The sequence below is a fragment of the Chionomys nivalis genome, chromosome 4 (assembly GCF_950005125.1).
Source record: "Chionomys nivalis chromosome 4, mChiNiv1.1, whole genome shotgun sequence".
Lineage (NCBI taxonomy): Eukaryota > Metazoa > Chordata > Mammalia > Rodentia > Cricetidae > Chionomys > Chionomys nivalis.
In genome coordinates, this window is record NC_080089.1 from 66,674,233 (window position 1) to 66,690,914 (window position 16,682).

A 16,682-nucleotide genomic window follows, 5' to 3' on the forward strand; every position below is an offset into this window, starting at 1 on the left:
CCACACACAAGCGCAGAGTGCTCCCATCCCTGGAAGTCTTCAGGACACTCACCTCAAGCTCCCGCAGGGCGTTGTCACACTCCTTCTGCCCAGGGGCCTGCTGGGTACACAACATGATGAGCTGATTGATGCTCTCTGTCACAGCTCTAGGGCAGGAACAGAAGGGAGCACGGGCTTAGGTGTCACTGCTTCATCTTACTATTTTACGTGACTACCCATTTCAGTGTTTTCCTCAGCAGAGGCAAGAACTGACTATTTAGGCTGTGATCCCATGAGGCCTCTTCCACAAGCTCTCTCTATACAACCCCAATAAACGCACCCAGGGAAGAGGAAAGGCAGACTCCCTACCTTATTTCTGATTACTCCTCTGATTTCTCAAGTGCTCTAATAGTTCCCTTAAGAAATTAGGACTATCTTTTGATATATTCATTAGAGACAATAAAGCTCCAAACAGCAAAAAGACCGTACTGACGCCATTTTCAGGACCCTTCAGTGGCAGTCTTTAAGGAACAAGATTATTCAGTCAGGATGTTTCAGATTGCCTTGGTATATTTTGATCATTTTCAAATACTACAAGCAGAAAGTAAAATCTGCCAAGGACCTCAAATCTCTACTTTCCGGTAAAGGATGTGTGGATGACTAGGCCTGACCTGAGTAGGCAAGCCCCAGTCTTTGAAATAGCTATTTTTTTAAATTAACACCAATAGGGTTATATCAGAGCCCCTGGTATTATTTTCTATTTTCAGAACTTAAAAGGCAAACCTAATTTTCTTTTTCTGTTCCACCATGAGAAGCCCCTGGCTTACCTTGTCCTGGGTTATGGATAATTTACCAACGCAAGTTCTATTGTGAGTTAGTTTCTACAAGGTGGGAAATAGAAGCTGAAGTTTTGTTTTTAGTTTAGGGACAGAAGTCTGTTTTAACACAACTTTTCTCCATTGAATTGCTCTTGTAATTACAGTCTGTTGGCTGTGTTTGTGGGGGTCTGCTTCTGGATTCTATTCTGTTCCATTGGCCAATGGTCTATTCTTTCTCTAATATCACACTATCTTCAGTGCTATAGTTTTATAGTAAGTCTCAAAGGGCCACAGAGATGGCTCAGTGATTAAAAGACAGTATTACTCTTGCAAAAGACCCGAGCTTCGTTTCTAGTATCTGTGTCAGGTAGCTTACAAACTAGCACCCACTCTCGAATATAAACATACATACACATACAATTTTTTTTTTATTCTTTTTTAATTAAAATTTCCAACTGCTCCCCGTTTCCCATTTCCCTCCCCTCCTCCCACACATTGCCCCCTTCCCCCACTCCCCTCCCCCATCCCCACTCCTCTTCTCCTCCCTCACATACAATTTTTAAAAATTAAAAAATAAGCCTTGAAATTTCAAAGAAACAATAAATACCTAGGCATTAGAAATGCCAATCACAAGCTGGGTGGTAGTTGCCCATTACCTTTAATCCCAGCACCCGGGAGGAAGAGGGAGAAGAATCTCTGAGTTCAAGACCTGCCTGGTCTACATAGTAAGTTCCAGGACAGCCAGGGCTACAAAAAAATAATGCTATCTCCAGCTCCCCCAAAAGAAATGCTAACCACTGATATCATCACTGCACATTGTACACATGTATTAAATTGTTCTACTGTGTAAATAATATATACAGATACTGTGTGTCAGTAAAAGCAATAAATCTCTTATGTTTCATAAATGAAGGCTCCAAAAGATGTGATGACTCCTTATGAGGAAGCTACAAATAAGATATAGATAAAAAGACTTAAACCCACGCCTGCCTGTGTGGCTCTAAAGCGGACCCCAAAAGCCACTTCTGCAGGACTATGACAGGTCCAAACTTCTGGCAGGGCTCGGAATTCTACTCATGCTTCCTACCTGCCACAGCTGATGAGCAACCTAGAACAGGCAGGCCAAAATAAGACCCACGTGGTTAGTAACACTATCTAATAGAAAAGATCCTCATTTTATTAGTTCAACAGGCTTTTCAGCTTGCCACAGAATATCAAATTAGATGGAAAACGATGTTGCCAACAAAAGCAATTAGCTGAATTATGCAATCAAATATTGCTTTTCATTTTAAGCTTAGCTAGGGAGGATGAAAAGGAGAAAAACATTCTCAGACTCAAGAGAGAACCCTAAAATAGTGATTGTAGGATGGACGCTTTGGCTTGTTGTCAAGTGCTTTATTATGGTGTCATCAGAAAGCATTCTTTCCTCCATGTAAGCAGAAAAAGAAAGACCAACGTGGCATGGCCGTCCCTAGCTTTAGTGACCTGGGAGGGCACAGTCCACAATGTATGCATTTGAAATGTTCCTCAGAGAGGTCAATGCCACATCCTGCTTGGTAGTTGTCAAGACCCAATTCTGAGGGGACAAGCAAGCATATGTCACTGTACTAAAGTGTAGAGAATGTCCTGAATTGTGAACACATGATCATTAGAGCTTATTTCTAGACATCACAGAAGCTTTCCGTCAAATTCATTCCTCCTTAAATGTGTTTCTGAGTGTGTGCACACGCGTATTTATGTTTGTGTGTATGTGCCTGGAGACCAGAGGTCAATATTCACTGTCTTCCTCTATTACTCTCCTTCCAGCCTATTTTTTTGAGACAAGGTCTCTCACTGAAGCTGGTACTAGCTTGCCAGTGAGGCCCCAGGATCTGTCTTTGCCTCTCTTTGATGCCCCACCCACACTTATGGCCAGCACTAGGCTTACTCTAGAAGTCAGTGGCCACACTCAGGTTTTTATGTGTGTTTTGGGGATCTCAACACAGGTCCTCACACTTGTGCAGCAGGCATCTTCTCACCCCCTATCTGGTTTAAATTTATTGTTATTATTTTTATTTAAAATATTTTTATTAATTTCTTCTCAGAATTTCTTACAATGTATCTTGACCATATTCACCCCCAACTCTTCCCTGTAACTTTGCCCTGATCTTTCCTCACCTCACTGCCTCTTTAAAAAAAATAATAACCCATCCACTTTAATTTGTGCTGCTTGTACGCTCATGGATGTAGAATTATTTACTGAGCTGATCCACCTACCAGGAGCCACGCCCTTTTAAGGAGGCCTGGTTCTCCCTCACCCAGGAGCCACCAACCGCCTACAGTCCCTTGGACGAGGGTGGGGCTCATGAACCTATTCCCGCCCCGTGAGATGTTGACCGGCTGATCTTGTGTACAGCAACTATAGGTGCTCTGGGTTCACAGGCGCAACTTCGTGAGCCGTTTTCCACTTAGAAAGTGTTTACAACTCGCGAATCCAGAGGACGCAGAGCTGGGAGAAAGAGACCCCTTTCCTAGTCTTTTATTTTTGTAGCCGTGAAAGAAAAATTAAACTAAAAGATGAGATAAGGAAAACACAACACAAAACAAAACACCAAAGAAAACGAGGCAGACTAGTGGTTCGGGGTTGGACAAACTACAAAAATGCTGGTATGGCACTGCACATGTAAACAAGTCACTTAGGTAACTGATCCATGATCAAATAGAATTACGGTACGATTAATCTCTGTAAGTCATCTTAGCGTCTGGATGACAGAGCTATATAAACTCAGTGGTTCAGGGGCAAACAAATACTTGACAACAAGAAGTAACATTTACGTATTTCACAAGATAGCAGTGATTTTTTCCCAGCAAAGAACGAGCAGGGACCCTACCTATGCACCAATAAAGGACTTGCTAAATAAGGACAGAAAGCATAACAAGGTTTGAGGCTTCTCAGTAAAAGTCATAATGCATGACATACTGCTAATGTACTAGAATATTCATGATATATGCCTTAATACAATACTATTGAAAAAAATGGTCTAAATAGTGTGAGTCCATCCCCTGTACAAATAGTAGATTAAAACACATAAAAAGGTTAATAGTGAGTTTATAATGTTGCTTTAAAATGAAAATTGAAATAAATCTCAAAAAACTATATATTGACCAATTTATATTATAGTAAAAAGGTCACCAAAACAAGTAGGATTTGGGCTCTGCAAACTCAAAATGCCTGATCTATAGTTATTATTATTCTTACCACAGTTTTTTTTATTGGACATTAATTTAATTTATTTCTTAATATAAAAACATTAGGGCTTGGAAGATGGCTCAGTTGATAAAGTACTTACTGTGTAGGTATAAGGAATTGAGTTCAGATGCCAAGCATCCACATAAAAAGCAGGATGAAGTGGTGCACACCTGTATTCCTAACGTTGGGGAAGCAGGTATGAAAAGATGCCTGGGCCTGGTTGACCAGCCAATCTATCTGAGACCGAGCTCATGCTCAATGAGAGACCTTGGCTCAGAGGTAAGATAGAGAGAGGCTGAATAAGGCACCCAACGTTTATCACTGGCCTCCACATGCACATACATAACTATGTGTGCACATGTGTGCACGCACACCCCCTCCACATAGGTTAAATAGTTATATTTTACAGTCTACAGATTGTTTTCTTGTTCTCTCTCTCTCTCTCTCTCTCTCTCTCTCTCTCTCTCTCTCTCTCTCTCTCTCTCCATATCTATCTTGGTTTTTTGAGACAGTTTCTCTGTGTAACAGCCCTAGCTGTGCTGGGGCTCACTTTGTAGAGCAGGTTGGCCTTGAACTCACAGAGATCCGCCTGCCTCTGCCTCCCGAGTGCTGGGATTAAAGGTGTGCGCCACTGTCTGGCCTATGCTTTGTCTTTTGTCTAGGTGTATTTAAGGAACGGAGATCTGCAACCTCGGAGGTTAAGAGGGGGTTCTAAAGTAAAATCGCTTTGTTTCAAAGTTATTGAACAGACTTAATTTAAGTTTGGCAGATCTCGCTGGGATTAATTTTTCCTACTTATTGGAGACCGAGTCTTACTATACAGTGCTAGAATCATCATAAGGCAAACGGTCACCTGTTAAGGAACTTGGAGGAAAAACAAAACATGACTAGTCTCTTCTGCAAGGAAGGGAAGAGAGACACAGTCAATTTCTCTGAAAGCATCCCCTGGGCCTTATCATGCCCAAGGCTTGGAGATCTTCTTAGGCCAGCAAGGTACTGACAATCTTGTAGTGATATTTCATTTGTATTTTAATAAATAAAGCTTGCCGTGAGTTCAGAGAGTAAAACAGCCCCACTGGTCAGCCTTACAGACCAGGCAAAGGTAACACACTCCTTTAATCCCAGTAACCACACTAGTTGCCATAGAAACCAGACAGTGCATGCCCTTAATCCCAGAACTAGAGAGGATTTATAAGATGGGAGGAGACAGCTCTCAGTTTCATTCTGAGATTCCTGGAGGCAGGGCCACCATTTTCGGACTGAGGTAGAGGTAAGAGCCAGTGGCTGACTGTTTTGCTTTTCTAGTCTTCAGGTTGAAGCCCAATCAGTTTCTGAATTTCTATTAACTGTATTTCACAATCTGGCTGAAGAAGCAAGATGAGGAAAGGGAAGACATTGAGATAGACATGACATGAGAGAGAACATGATAAATTGCTGACAATAACCAGATAAAAGCATGGGAAAAAAAACCCAACAACCTCAATCATGGAGCTGGGATTCTGTACAAACAAAGGTCTGAATGAGGACTAAGGACATTGAAAGAATCTATGCTGAATTAGATTCTGGCTGGATAAAGGCTGAGAATGTTTTGAATGAGACCAAATAAGGAGAAGAAAGCTGCCATTTGTATTTTTCTATTTTATTGGGTGCAGGCCATCCTCCCTTTGTGCAGCTTCCACGGTAATCTTCTGTCACAGTCTCTGGAGATAGAAAGAAGACTGTCTAGCAGGAACCAAGAGGATACAAGGAGCCTCCATTTCCTAGGGAAGACCCTCAGAAGACAAGAAAACAACCAGTCGGCTGATCTGTGGCCAGCGTGATGCAAGCTGATGTCAATCAGTGGGGACCATGCTCATAGGGAGCTGGAGACTGGTTTTCCATTCCAGGCCCAAGTTCCAGGGCTGTCCGACCAAGAGACCAGGTCCAGGGAGGGAAGGAGCCAGATGAGGGCTCTCTGCCCCATGAGGCACTGAGGTGGAGTTCAGAGGTGAGGAAAAGATAACCTCAGTATTTTTTTCAAAAGCAACTTCTATGCCCAAAGCACGAAGGATCACAGAGCCCCAAAGAACAAGTGGTACAGCAAGATTGACAGCAATAGTACAGGCCAGCCAGAGCCATGCCAGAGGGACAAGCAGGGCTGGGCTGTCTCTAGAATGGAGAGGGCTATGGACCTGACGACAGAGGACCCTGTTGTTCAACCTCCTAGGTATCTGTATGAGCCTGTGTGTGTGTACCTAACAACCAGAACCCAGCACCTAGCACTGGCCTTGGCCCCTTATGTACATTTTTACAAAGAACCTATAAAACAAGCATGAACAGATGCTCCCCTAATCAGACAAAGCTTGCCAGACTCCTGCTGAATAACCAGAAACCACCCAGGAGCAAAAGGAGCCAAAATATACCAAGAAATCATAAAGGAGGTGTTAGGATCATCGCGTCACTTCTATTCCACACTTTCAAGTGAGATGTTTTGACTACCTTCTTGGCTTTAAAATCTCAGGCTCCCCAGGTGGTGGTGGCACTTGAGAGGCAGAGGCAGGCGGGTCTCCGTGAGTTTGAGGCCAACATGGTCTTCAAAGTGAGTTCCAAGATATCCAAGGCTGTTACACAGAGAAATCCTGTCTCAAAACAAAACAAAACAAAACAAAACAAAACAAAACAAAACAAAACAAAAAACCCAAAGCCAACCCTCAAGTTCCAGGCTGAAAGCTGGGTCACTTGCTGAGATTTTCCATCTGGGCGCCTGCTCTCAGAGCCACCACCAGGGGGCCTGTGGATACCTGGAGCCATCACTCTTCTCTGGTCTGTCTGGCCTTCTACAGCTAGCTTTTAAAAAGCCAATTTATATTCTCGCCTTCTTCCCACAGCTCAAGAGAGTGAACAGCTCATTAAAGCTGGAAACTACAACTTGGAAATGATGCAAAAAGTGAAGATAATAAAAAAAACATTGGAGTTCAGACACCTGGAAATATCTTTCCCAAAGGCTCTTGGCAGGAAAAAAAAAAAGTAAGAAAAAAGAAGCCTTTCAAAGAGGGCGTCCAAATAGAACAGACACCCACCCTGACCCCGTGCCCACTGTCAAGGGAAGGCCTTTGCTCTACCAGAGCGATCACAAGTGAAGTACAGACTGGAGCAGGTTGATGAGAGGTGAATTTTGCTGTCCCCTGTGGCTCTGGATACTGTTTGCCACTACATGTACCTGCTGCTCTGCTCCAATCACTCATATTGACTGTCAACTTGACAGGCGCTGGAATCGCCCAGGAGACAAAGCACTGCACGTGCCTGAGAGGAAGATTCCAGATTGTGCTAACAGAGATGAGAAGGTCACTCTAGCTGTGGGTAACTCCAGTCCATGGGCTGGGGGAGCACTCCACGTGCCTGAGAGGAAGATTCCTGATTGTGCTAACAGAGATGAGGAGGTCACCCTTGCTGTGGGTAACTCCAGTCCATGGGCTGGGGGAGCACTACACGTGCCTGAGAGGAAGATTCCAGATTGTGCTAACAGAGAAAAGGTCACCCTAGCTGTGGGTAACTCCAGTCCATGGGCTGGGGCCTTAGCACCAGCATTCATGGATCTCCTTCCTGAGAGCAGAGACAATAGGACCAGCTGCCTCGAAGTCCTGCTGCCATGACTTCCCTGCCATGGCGGACTCTACCCTTAAGTTTGAGCCCCAAATAAAACTTTCCTTAGGTTGCTCTTGTCAATATACACTCTCAGAGCAAAAAAAATAAAAATAAAAATAAATCACTCACGTCAACAAGGGAGGAAAGATGGGATGCCACTATTAGCAGCATAAATGCTAAAACCTGTTGAAGGCAGCTGGTGCTTACACCCCACTTTACAGGTAGCCAAGCTTGGGCAGGTTGACCCATCTGAACATCTGACCGGGCAGGAAGACTATTAATATTAAAGTACCTTGGATTAGAATTCAAGGTTTTGAACTTAGACAGCTTAAAGACAGGACAACAACAAAATAAACAAAAACCATGTTAAAAATCAAATGCAAGTCAAGGGCATGCCTTTGATCCTGATAGTGGGGAGGCTGAGGCAAGCTGATCTCTGGGAGTTCTAGGCCAGGCTAGTCTACATAGGGAGTTCCTGGACATCCAGGGCTACCCAGAGAGATCCTGTCTCAAAATAAGTAGAATCACAACACATCCTTTGCTTGAAGTGTGGGAAAATGAGTGTGAGGCTGTGTGAGTGCTACACAGAGCAGCCGTCAATCCTACCTACGGAGCCCAAGTGCATCCCTGAGTGAGTAGGGGAAGGGTCTGAAGTCACCCCAAACTTGGTTCACACTTTAATTCAGCTCAACAACAGTGTACATCCGTTGTCATCCTATCAACCCTAAACCAATGCCCTCCTGCAGGTGATGGGTAGAACACCTAAAACCGAATCCAACACAGATGCCAGTGTGTAGTACGAGCCCAGTGTCTACAGAATGGCTCGAGCACTGTTTTGAAGTATGCCCCAATGTCTATTGCAGTGAGCAGATACTTCTTGCATTATCTGAACAACATAATGTTATTTTAATCAACCCACTTATGGGCCGGGGAGATGGCTCAGTGGTTTAGATGATTGCTGAGCAATCTTGAGGACCAGTGTTCAGATTCCGAGAACCTATGTAAAGCACAGAATGAATGTGGTAGCCCACCCGGCAGTCTAGCTTTGGCTTAAGGAGACAGGGGTGCCTCAGAGCAAGGTGGCTAGTGAGACAAACTCTGGGCTTGACTAAAACACACTGATCAGTGAAAAAGGTGGAAGATCAACAGAGTATGTTCAAGGATGATTCCCAACATCCACTTCAGGTTTTTATATGTGTGAACACACACCTGAACACACATATACATACTCATACATGCACACACACACACCACACTATACATGAACATGAACAAAAAATCGACTTAAACCATCATGTTTACAAGTCAGCGCCGTCTAAGTAAGAACCAAATAGGCCATCTGGAAAGAGGGAAGACATTCTTAGTGGGTTCAAAATACAGGAATGAGTTACTTTTACAGAACACCAAAAGTTCCATCAATTTACAGAAAAAGTACTTGTTACTCTACCCCCGACAACAAGGATGGCAGCAATTCTGTGCTCAGCCGAAGTGGCAGGATGCTGGCACACCCTTCAACCATGACAGAACCCTTTACACACCCACAAAGCACATCTTGTCCTGCTCCTACCTTGCAGCTGCAGCCAGGAGGTTTTTTGCATTGGGAGCTCCAGGATCTACCGAGAGAGACTTGGCTGCTAACAGCAGCTTGCTGGATGCCATAGAGATGTTCTTGAGGTTCCCTATCACTTGCATCTGATCTTCTTTTGTCTGGAGAGTCAAAAGGAAGCAGAGTCAGCTGGAACTGACCACAGCTTCCCAGGAAGCTCTCAGTGAGCAAGGAATAACTCCCGAGGAGGAGGCATAGACTATGTCAGGAAAGTCGGTCTGCAGATGTGTAAACAGAGTCTATGCACCCTCAAACAGATGCTCAGAGCAAGATGCACGTGGCAGAAGGAAATCCATGTCCAAGTGGGTCAGCCTGGAGTTTGGCTTTCGTGCTCTATGGGAGTGTTACGGGACTGGAGGGGGAGGATGAGAGCTGCCCCAGTGCCCAGACTGGGCAATGATTCGGGCATCTTGCTCAACAATGCTGGAGTTGTCAAGCATCTTGCACATCCCAGCCTGGCACAAGCGACCAGCACTGTGTAGATATTCACAGCTGACAGCATCGCGGAAGTATCCAACTGGGGAAGGGACACAATTCTCACCCAGCTTGCTAACTGACAAATTACCTTTTGTGGAAAATGTAGCAAGAAGTACCCTGGCTATCTTTTTAGGGGTCTCATAAAACCTCAAAAAATATTCATAAAACCTCAAAAAAAAAAAAAAAAAGAAGAAAGAAAAAACAAAACAAAACAAATTAACAACAACAACAAAAACACAAAACAGTCCTGCTATCTGATGCCAGACCAGTCATGTTCCCAGCGGCTCATCTCTACCTGAATGAGGTAATTTTTAATCATCTGAAAGTACCGGATGTAATCCATTAAGTGAGCCCGCCAAACTACAAATACACACATATGTGTGTTCATGTTTGTGTATTAGCCCATCTCACCTCTGATAAAAATTCTCTCTGCTCCTGACGCCCGCCCCCCTGACCCTGCACCAATGCAATAGACTCTGTGGGTGGACCGTGGGAAAAGTCGCCACCATCCCCACCATGGCCAGGCATGCCAAGCCTGTGAGGTCACAGAATTTCCAAGGCAGTCAAGGAAGATGCTGTAGCTTGTTTATAGGATGCTGTCTCCCACTCAACCCGCTGCCCTCAGCTGGAGGGTCTACCAGGGGGAGGAGGCTCAGGGGAGCAACACAAACGGCCTTCCCGCCTACCTGCGCCTGGCCAGCCATCTCAATGCCAGCATCCAGGAACTCATCAAAGTCATCACTGAACTTTCCGGAAGCAGCCGCCAGTTCTCCACTCTGGCCCCGCGTGGCGTGGACGACTTCCCCAGCAGACTGGTTCAGATCAGCAGCAGCCTGGTTCAGCTCGCTCTGGGCTTCCTGGAAAGGCTTTGTGCTCGGAGGTAGCTATGGGGACAAAAGGCACAGGCCATGGGAAGCTTTACCTTGCATAAGGGGGTGAAGGACGGTACTGTGGAAGGAATGGTGACTGCCCAGGGATGTGCTTCTGAGTCATCCAGGGAGAGGACGGCAGGTCCAAGAGAAACAGATGGCTATCTGTGGTGCCTATCAGCATACCGAAGAGCATGTTGGCTTCCAGGCTGCCTCAGATAACAAGTACCTGTGGCTCTTCTCACCCCACCCTTTTGGCTAACTCCAGCTCAAGGCTTTCCTCACCCTGCTTCTCATCCCCACATAACCCTGCCATTTCAGCCATGCACTTGCTCGCCCCTCTCTCGACCCCCTCTCTCTCTACTTTGACTTACTTACTCTCTTCAACTTCCTCTCTCCCATCCCATTCCCCTCATCTCATAACCTGGTTAGGTCTGCTGGCCATGTTCAGTTTATCACTTTCTCTCCCTGCTCTGGACTCTTCTAGAAGCCTCTGTCTGTAATTTCCCTTATATACACAATAAAAATCTTTCCCTCAACTACACCCTGGAGTGGTTATGCCCCTAGTTTATACAAAGCTATGCAGTGTGAGCCCATGTTAAGTTGGGCCTTCAACACATCACCATCCATCCACCATCCATCCATCTACCATCCATCCCTCCTTCCCTCCATCCATCCATCTATCCATCTATTCACCAATCCATCCATCCACCATCCACCCATCCATCCACCCATCCATCCATCCACCCATCCATCCATCCATCCATCCATCCATCCATCCATCCATCCATCCATCATCCATCCATCCAACCACACTTATGGAACACCCACTTTGCAGTCACCAGAGAGCTAAATGTGGTGAAAGCAGCTACTGTCCAGTAATGGACACTCCTTGAAATGGCAGGCCCAAGATTCATGGCCAGACAACTCAACTCTGGGATCCAGTCTCTATCCTCTTGTGTGTCTCTCATGACGCAAACTCTCAGGTTAAGCTTTTTAGAGCGAAGAGGTTGATGATAGCCAGCTTCGAATCCATTCTTCTTAACTAATAACTACCAACTTTGTTTTATTAGTGGTCCTTGAAAATAACTTAAAGGTCGGGGGGGAGGGGGGCTACACACCCAGCAGTGTCAAGACTGCAGATGCTACTAAGCACTCACACACACCGCTAGGTTCTTGGAGCCAGAAGCAGACAAATGTGTCCCATGCTTCTCCTTCAGTGTGGGCTAGGAGAGGGCTCCAAGGCAAAAACCCTTATGATGCCTTTTTCTTAGCCTTGAGCAGATGCCCCTCTGTCCTTGGACTGTCTGTCACCATCGGTTATACCCTGATAAAGACCTAGATGATCACAGCCTCTTTTCTGTCCCACTCAGATGACTCGAGTAAATATATACTCAAAGAAAAAAAAGTGTTAATGTTAAAAGCTCTACCCCGGGGGGTCAGGGAGATGGTTCGATTGGTAAAGGGGCTGCCATATGAACATGAAGACTGGAGTTCGATTCATGTGCATAAAAATCTGGAGGTGGGGGTGCACACCTGTAACCCCAGTCATGGTGGGAAGAGAAAACTCACTGACCAGCCAGCCTAGCCTTGAGGTTACAGGTCACTGAGAGATCCTGCCTCAAACAAAAAGCGGAAGGCACCCAAGGAATGACACCTGAAGCTGTCCTCTGGTCTTCAGAGGCATGCACACATATATGCATGCATGTACCTGCACATACATGTGCACTCATGCCAGTACAAACTCTTCCTCGACAATTCCTCCCTTGGGAATTTTGTTGACCAGAAAGGAAATAGAAAAATGGCAGACCATCAGGACTCCTAAGAGAAAGATGCTCAGAGATCCAGGAAGGGGAAAGTCATGCTCCCGCCTTGGGTGGACAGCAATTAGATACCCCTTCCCATACAAGGACCTCACCGAATCTACAAGCAGCTTCTTGCTGGACTCCCCGATGCTCTTCAAGGCCACATCCACATCTTTCTGGCCAGGGAGGCAATTCACACAGTTATTCAAGGAGTGAGACACGGCTTTCGCCACCTGCACACACAAAGGGATGGAAACACCTTAAGAAAGCCACTTCCGGCACAAATGCCTTTGCATGTTTGTTGAGAAGGAGCAGAGAAAACAAGCAGAGCTGCCACCGACATGGGAATGATTCACTGGCAGCCACCCAACACTGTTAACTAAACTAAATCAGCTCGGCCAGGTCTCCAGTCTCTGCTACCCTGGGGCTGGGGGTAACAGCCTAAATGCTCACATGCTACCTGTTCCCCAGGGCCAGGATGAGCTACAGCTCTGGAATCCCAACACAGAATTCTCTAATATGAGACCAGATCCTAAAGCATAGGCACCTTCTCTTAAATGAAACAGAATGCCTCCTTTATCTGGAGTCCTGCTGAGGTCCCCAAGGTTGAAATTATACTTAAATTCTTGGGAGCATAGCTAAACCATTGGCTGATTTTTCTCATTGACCCTCTGGGGCTCACCCACCTCAAGATCTCACTTTCACGATAGACAAGGAGGGTGCTCGAGTACAACCAGCCCAACCTGGTGAAGATGCCCGCATGCTGCCTTTCAGGAATACTGAAATGACTCCCTGCTTGTTGCAAGCTCTGGTCGCCTCAGTTAAAATGGAAGCCAGGGAGTGGCAGCGACATTTTGTTTAGTTCTAAGATACCTTCCCAGTCCCATGTCGAGAACACCGCTCAGACTGCCCCTAGCCAGTTAGTTTCATTGGAAGCTGAAGAATCATCCGAAGAGGGTAAGGGACTTTTGGGTAGCTGGACCTGTATTATATCTGTTTCACTAGGAAGAGTTTAGTGAAGAAGACTCAAGCCCTGAGCAAGCATGCTATGTCTGGAGTCCCGAGCTGGACAGAATTCAAAGCCCCCAAGTCACTTGTTGACTGTGAATTAAGTAGATGCCACATTAATGTAGGAAATGCTAAGTAAGACATAACCATGAGCATCATGTATGGTCCAGCTTGCTACCACACACACTTGGAAAGATCTGAAAATACCTACCGAGTCCCTAGAATTCCTGCCAGAAAAACATCCAGAATTCACAAGCCCAATGACCATGGTTCCTGGTTCCCAGGCTCACCTGGGCTAGCCTCTGCTGACTTTCTGTATCACCAGGCGCAATTAAGGCCTGCTTGGCTTCTTGGATGAGCATGGCAGAGCCCTCCATCACATCCCGAGCAGAATCTAACATGGCGTGAGCAGCCTCGGGGTCATTTGTGGATGCAGCCACTCCTCGGGCAGCCTGGGCCAATGTTTTCAGAGCTTGGGCGGTTTCTCTAGCTGCCACTCCTGCGGAGAGAAGCCAGTTAGAGTTTCTATTAAATTCCATCAGAAGTTACATTTCTCCCCTATGATACCCCTGGAGTCTAGACTATTCTTCTGACAAATGTGAGTTGCTGTGTTTCTCAATGAAGTAGCTCACTCTCTTGTGTCCAAGCCAATCAATGTAGGCATCACAGTATATGACATGTTCCATGCTCCAATTTCTACTGCCTCACATGTCCCTAGATCTAACATACCACATACATGGGAGCAGGCATGCAGATGGAGTACACAGAATATGTGTTATTTTAATATACTAATCTTCCCAATTGCCTTTACTGGGGCATGAACACACAAAAGAGAGAGAGCACTTCAGTGAATCTGCACGGGCAGATACATCCATCATTACAGCGTCCTTTCCCAGCAATGCTCCTCACACCGGAAGTAATTAATCTCATCTGTCATCTTAGGCTGGCTTAAAGGAACCACACAACATGCAGTATCTGTTTTTTAACTACCAAGGCTGTGAGTTCAAGTGGTGCTGCTCTGTGGCACTATTTCTTTTTCCTCCTATCTGATCTTACACAAATGTCCTAACATGTGCGTATCTGTCCCTCCTGATGGACAGTTAAGCCGTTTTGTGTTTGGGATCAAACTCCCAAGAAAGGTCTTGTGCATGCATTCAGGTGGACATGTGGAATCACTTTAATTTAAATAAAGCCTAGGATTTGAGTTGCTAAGTCACAGAGGGCTAACGTAGCTTTAGAAAATAGTACACGGCAGGGTTCCAGAATGGTTCTGCCTTTACACACCCCACAGACAACAGTGAGGAGCTGTGGGTACTGTTGGAGTTGGAATTTCTGAGGGTCTGTAACTGCATGAGAAGTAAGCATCCAAGTTCTATTCCGTCACTATGACAAATAACAATAAACAACGCAGGGGAGAGAAGGGTTTGCTCAGCTAATAATTCCAGATTGTCGTTTATTACTGTAGGGAGTCAAAACAGGAACTCAAACCACCACATCCACCGTTGAAAGCAGAGAAAGAAAACCAAGGTATGGTTGCTCCATGCTTGCATTTTCGTCTCCCTTACACTGCTCAGAACCCATGCCCAGGGAATGACACTGCCTACAATTCGCTAACGGATGTTAGATGGCCCAGCAATCAACCTCACACAGATTCAAGCGCATAGGCCAACCTGGGCCAGATAATTCCTCACTAAGATTCTCTTTCCATGGGGCTAGAGCGATGGTTCAGCAATTAAAAACACGTGTTGTTCTTGCAGAGGTTCCCAGCAACCACATGATGGCTCATGGCTGTTGATAATCCAGTTCTGGGGGATCTGACTCTCTTTTCACCTCTAAGGGCACCAGCCCTGCACATGGTACACATACATACATTCATTCATGCAGGCGAAACACTCATATACATAAAAAAAATAGATCTTAATCTGCTTTAAGGATTCCCTTTCCAGGTAATTTTAGGCTGTGTCAAGCTGTCTGCCAAAATGAACTAGTATGGGGGTGATGTTGACAACACTTAAATATATTTAGTGGCTATTGGATCTCTTCTTGTGAAGTGCCTATCTTTAAAACCATTTTGATGCAGACAGCAGGTCTGTGGAGCCACGATGAATGTATACCAGTCCTCTAAAGGTTCAGCAACACCTCATGCGGAACAAACACATGTCCAACCGTGAGGACCCCGAGACCACCACAGAGAGGACGGAGCGCGGGGAACTTTCTCCTGTGAACAAAGGGGTCTGATCTACCATGGAGTTTTACTCAAGAAATGGTTGCCCAGAAGGCCTAGCAGTGACAGTGTCCTGACCACAGGACACTTCCTAGGCAGCACTGGAGCTGGATCTGAGGTTCCTAGCTTCCTGCCACACAGTCTTTAGAATGTTCTTGGGAACACTGAGGAGTGAGGGCCTCTTATTGGCACTTTGCATGGAAGCTACTCCTTTCAGGCCGGAGTATAGCTTTCTACAGCGCTGTTCTTCGAGTCATCGCAGACACAGCTGGCGGCCTTCCCTGTCATACCCATGAGGCTCCATAAGAAGAAAAGCCCCAGACCCCATAAAGCCATCTCTGTAGCTGCAGACTCAATGAAGGATCCGCATGTCACACAGCTGGATGGAGTGCTGCAGCCTAACCATGGCAGGTCACAATACTGTCAATCTATGCTTTGTCGGCCAGCCTATGGAAGAGAAGGGCATTAAACTCGGGATTTCTTTCTTGTGTGTGTGTGATATGTGTGTCAGATATGTTGTGCGTGTGATGGGTGTGTATGTGATGTGTGTGACAGGTATGTGTGCACATGTGATAGTTGTGTGTATGTGTGTGTGTGTGCAGACACGAAGAAGTCCAGAATAGAAAACACAAAGATAAATAAAGCTAAGGCCAGAGGAGAAACACTTTCTGTTTCAGCTTTTGGCTCAGGGTTGAAGGATGTCCTCACTAGAAGAACTCCAGATGTGGTCAGGCTATCATTTGTCTCACCGTCTGCCCTGCCAAGTTTGTGTCTAGACTGCTGTCTCTCTCATAGGCCATAGCTTTCCAAACGCTTCAGGAGTAACTGAGAACTGACTGTTGACGATTCTAGGCTGCGATTTTTCTTTTTTTAAAAGACATCTCGTATTGCCACTTCCCTTTTAAGAAGATATAAAAATTTTAAAATTACATTTTATTTACTTATTTTGTGTGAGCAAATGTGACAGTTTAGGTGTGGGTCTGTGTGTACGTGTGCAGGCAGGTGTGGCATGCATAAGGTCAGAGGACAACTGTGGGAGTCAG

The 16,682-nt window shown here is 45.5% G+C and overlaps 1 protein-coding gene across 3 annotated transcripts in view; it reads right to left on the minus strand.

Annotated features, from left to right (window-relative positions):
- Positions 1-16,682, minus strand: part of Tln2 (talin 2) — a 422,622-nt gene that overhangs the window by 97,780 nt on the left and 308,160 nt on the right. For all 3 annotated transcript variants that reach the window (XM_057766343.1, XM_057766341.1, XM_057766342.1), the window contains 5 exons: positions 13,706-13,914; positions 12,521-12,640; positions 10,420-10,617; positions 9,218-9,357; positions 53-146 (listed from right to left, as the gene is read on the minus strand). In XM_057766343.1, coding sequence (XP_057622326.1) covers positions 53-146; positions 9,218-9,357; positions 10,420-10,617; positions 12,521-12,640; positions 13,706-13,914 — 761 coding nt within the window. The remainder of the gene's footprint in view (positions 1-52; positions 147-9,217; positions 9,358-10,419; positions 10,618-12,520; positions 12,641-13,705; positions 13,915-16,682) is intronic.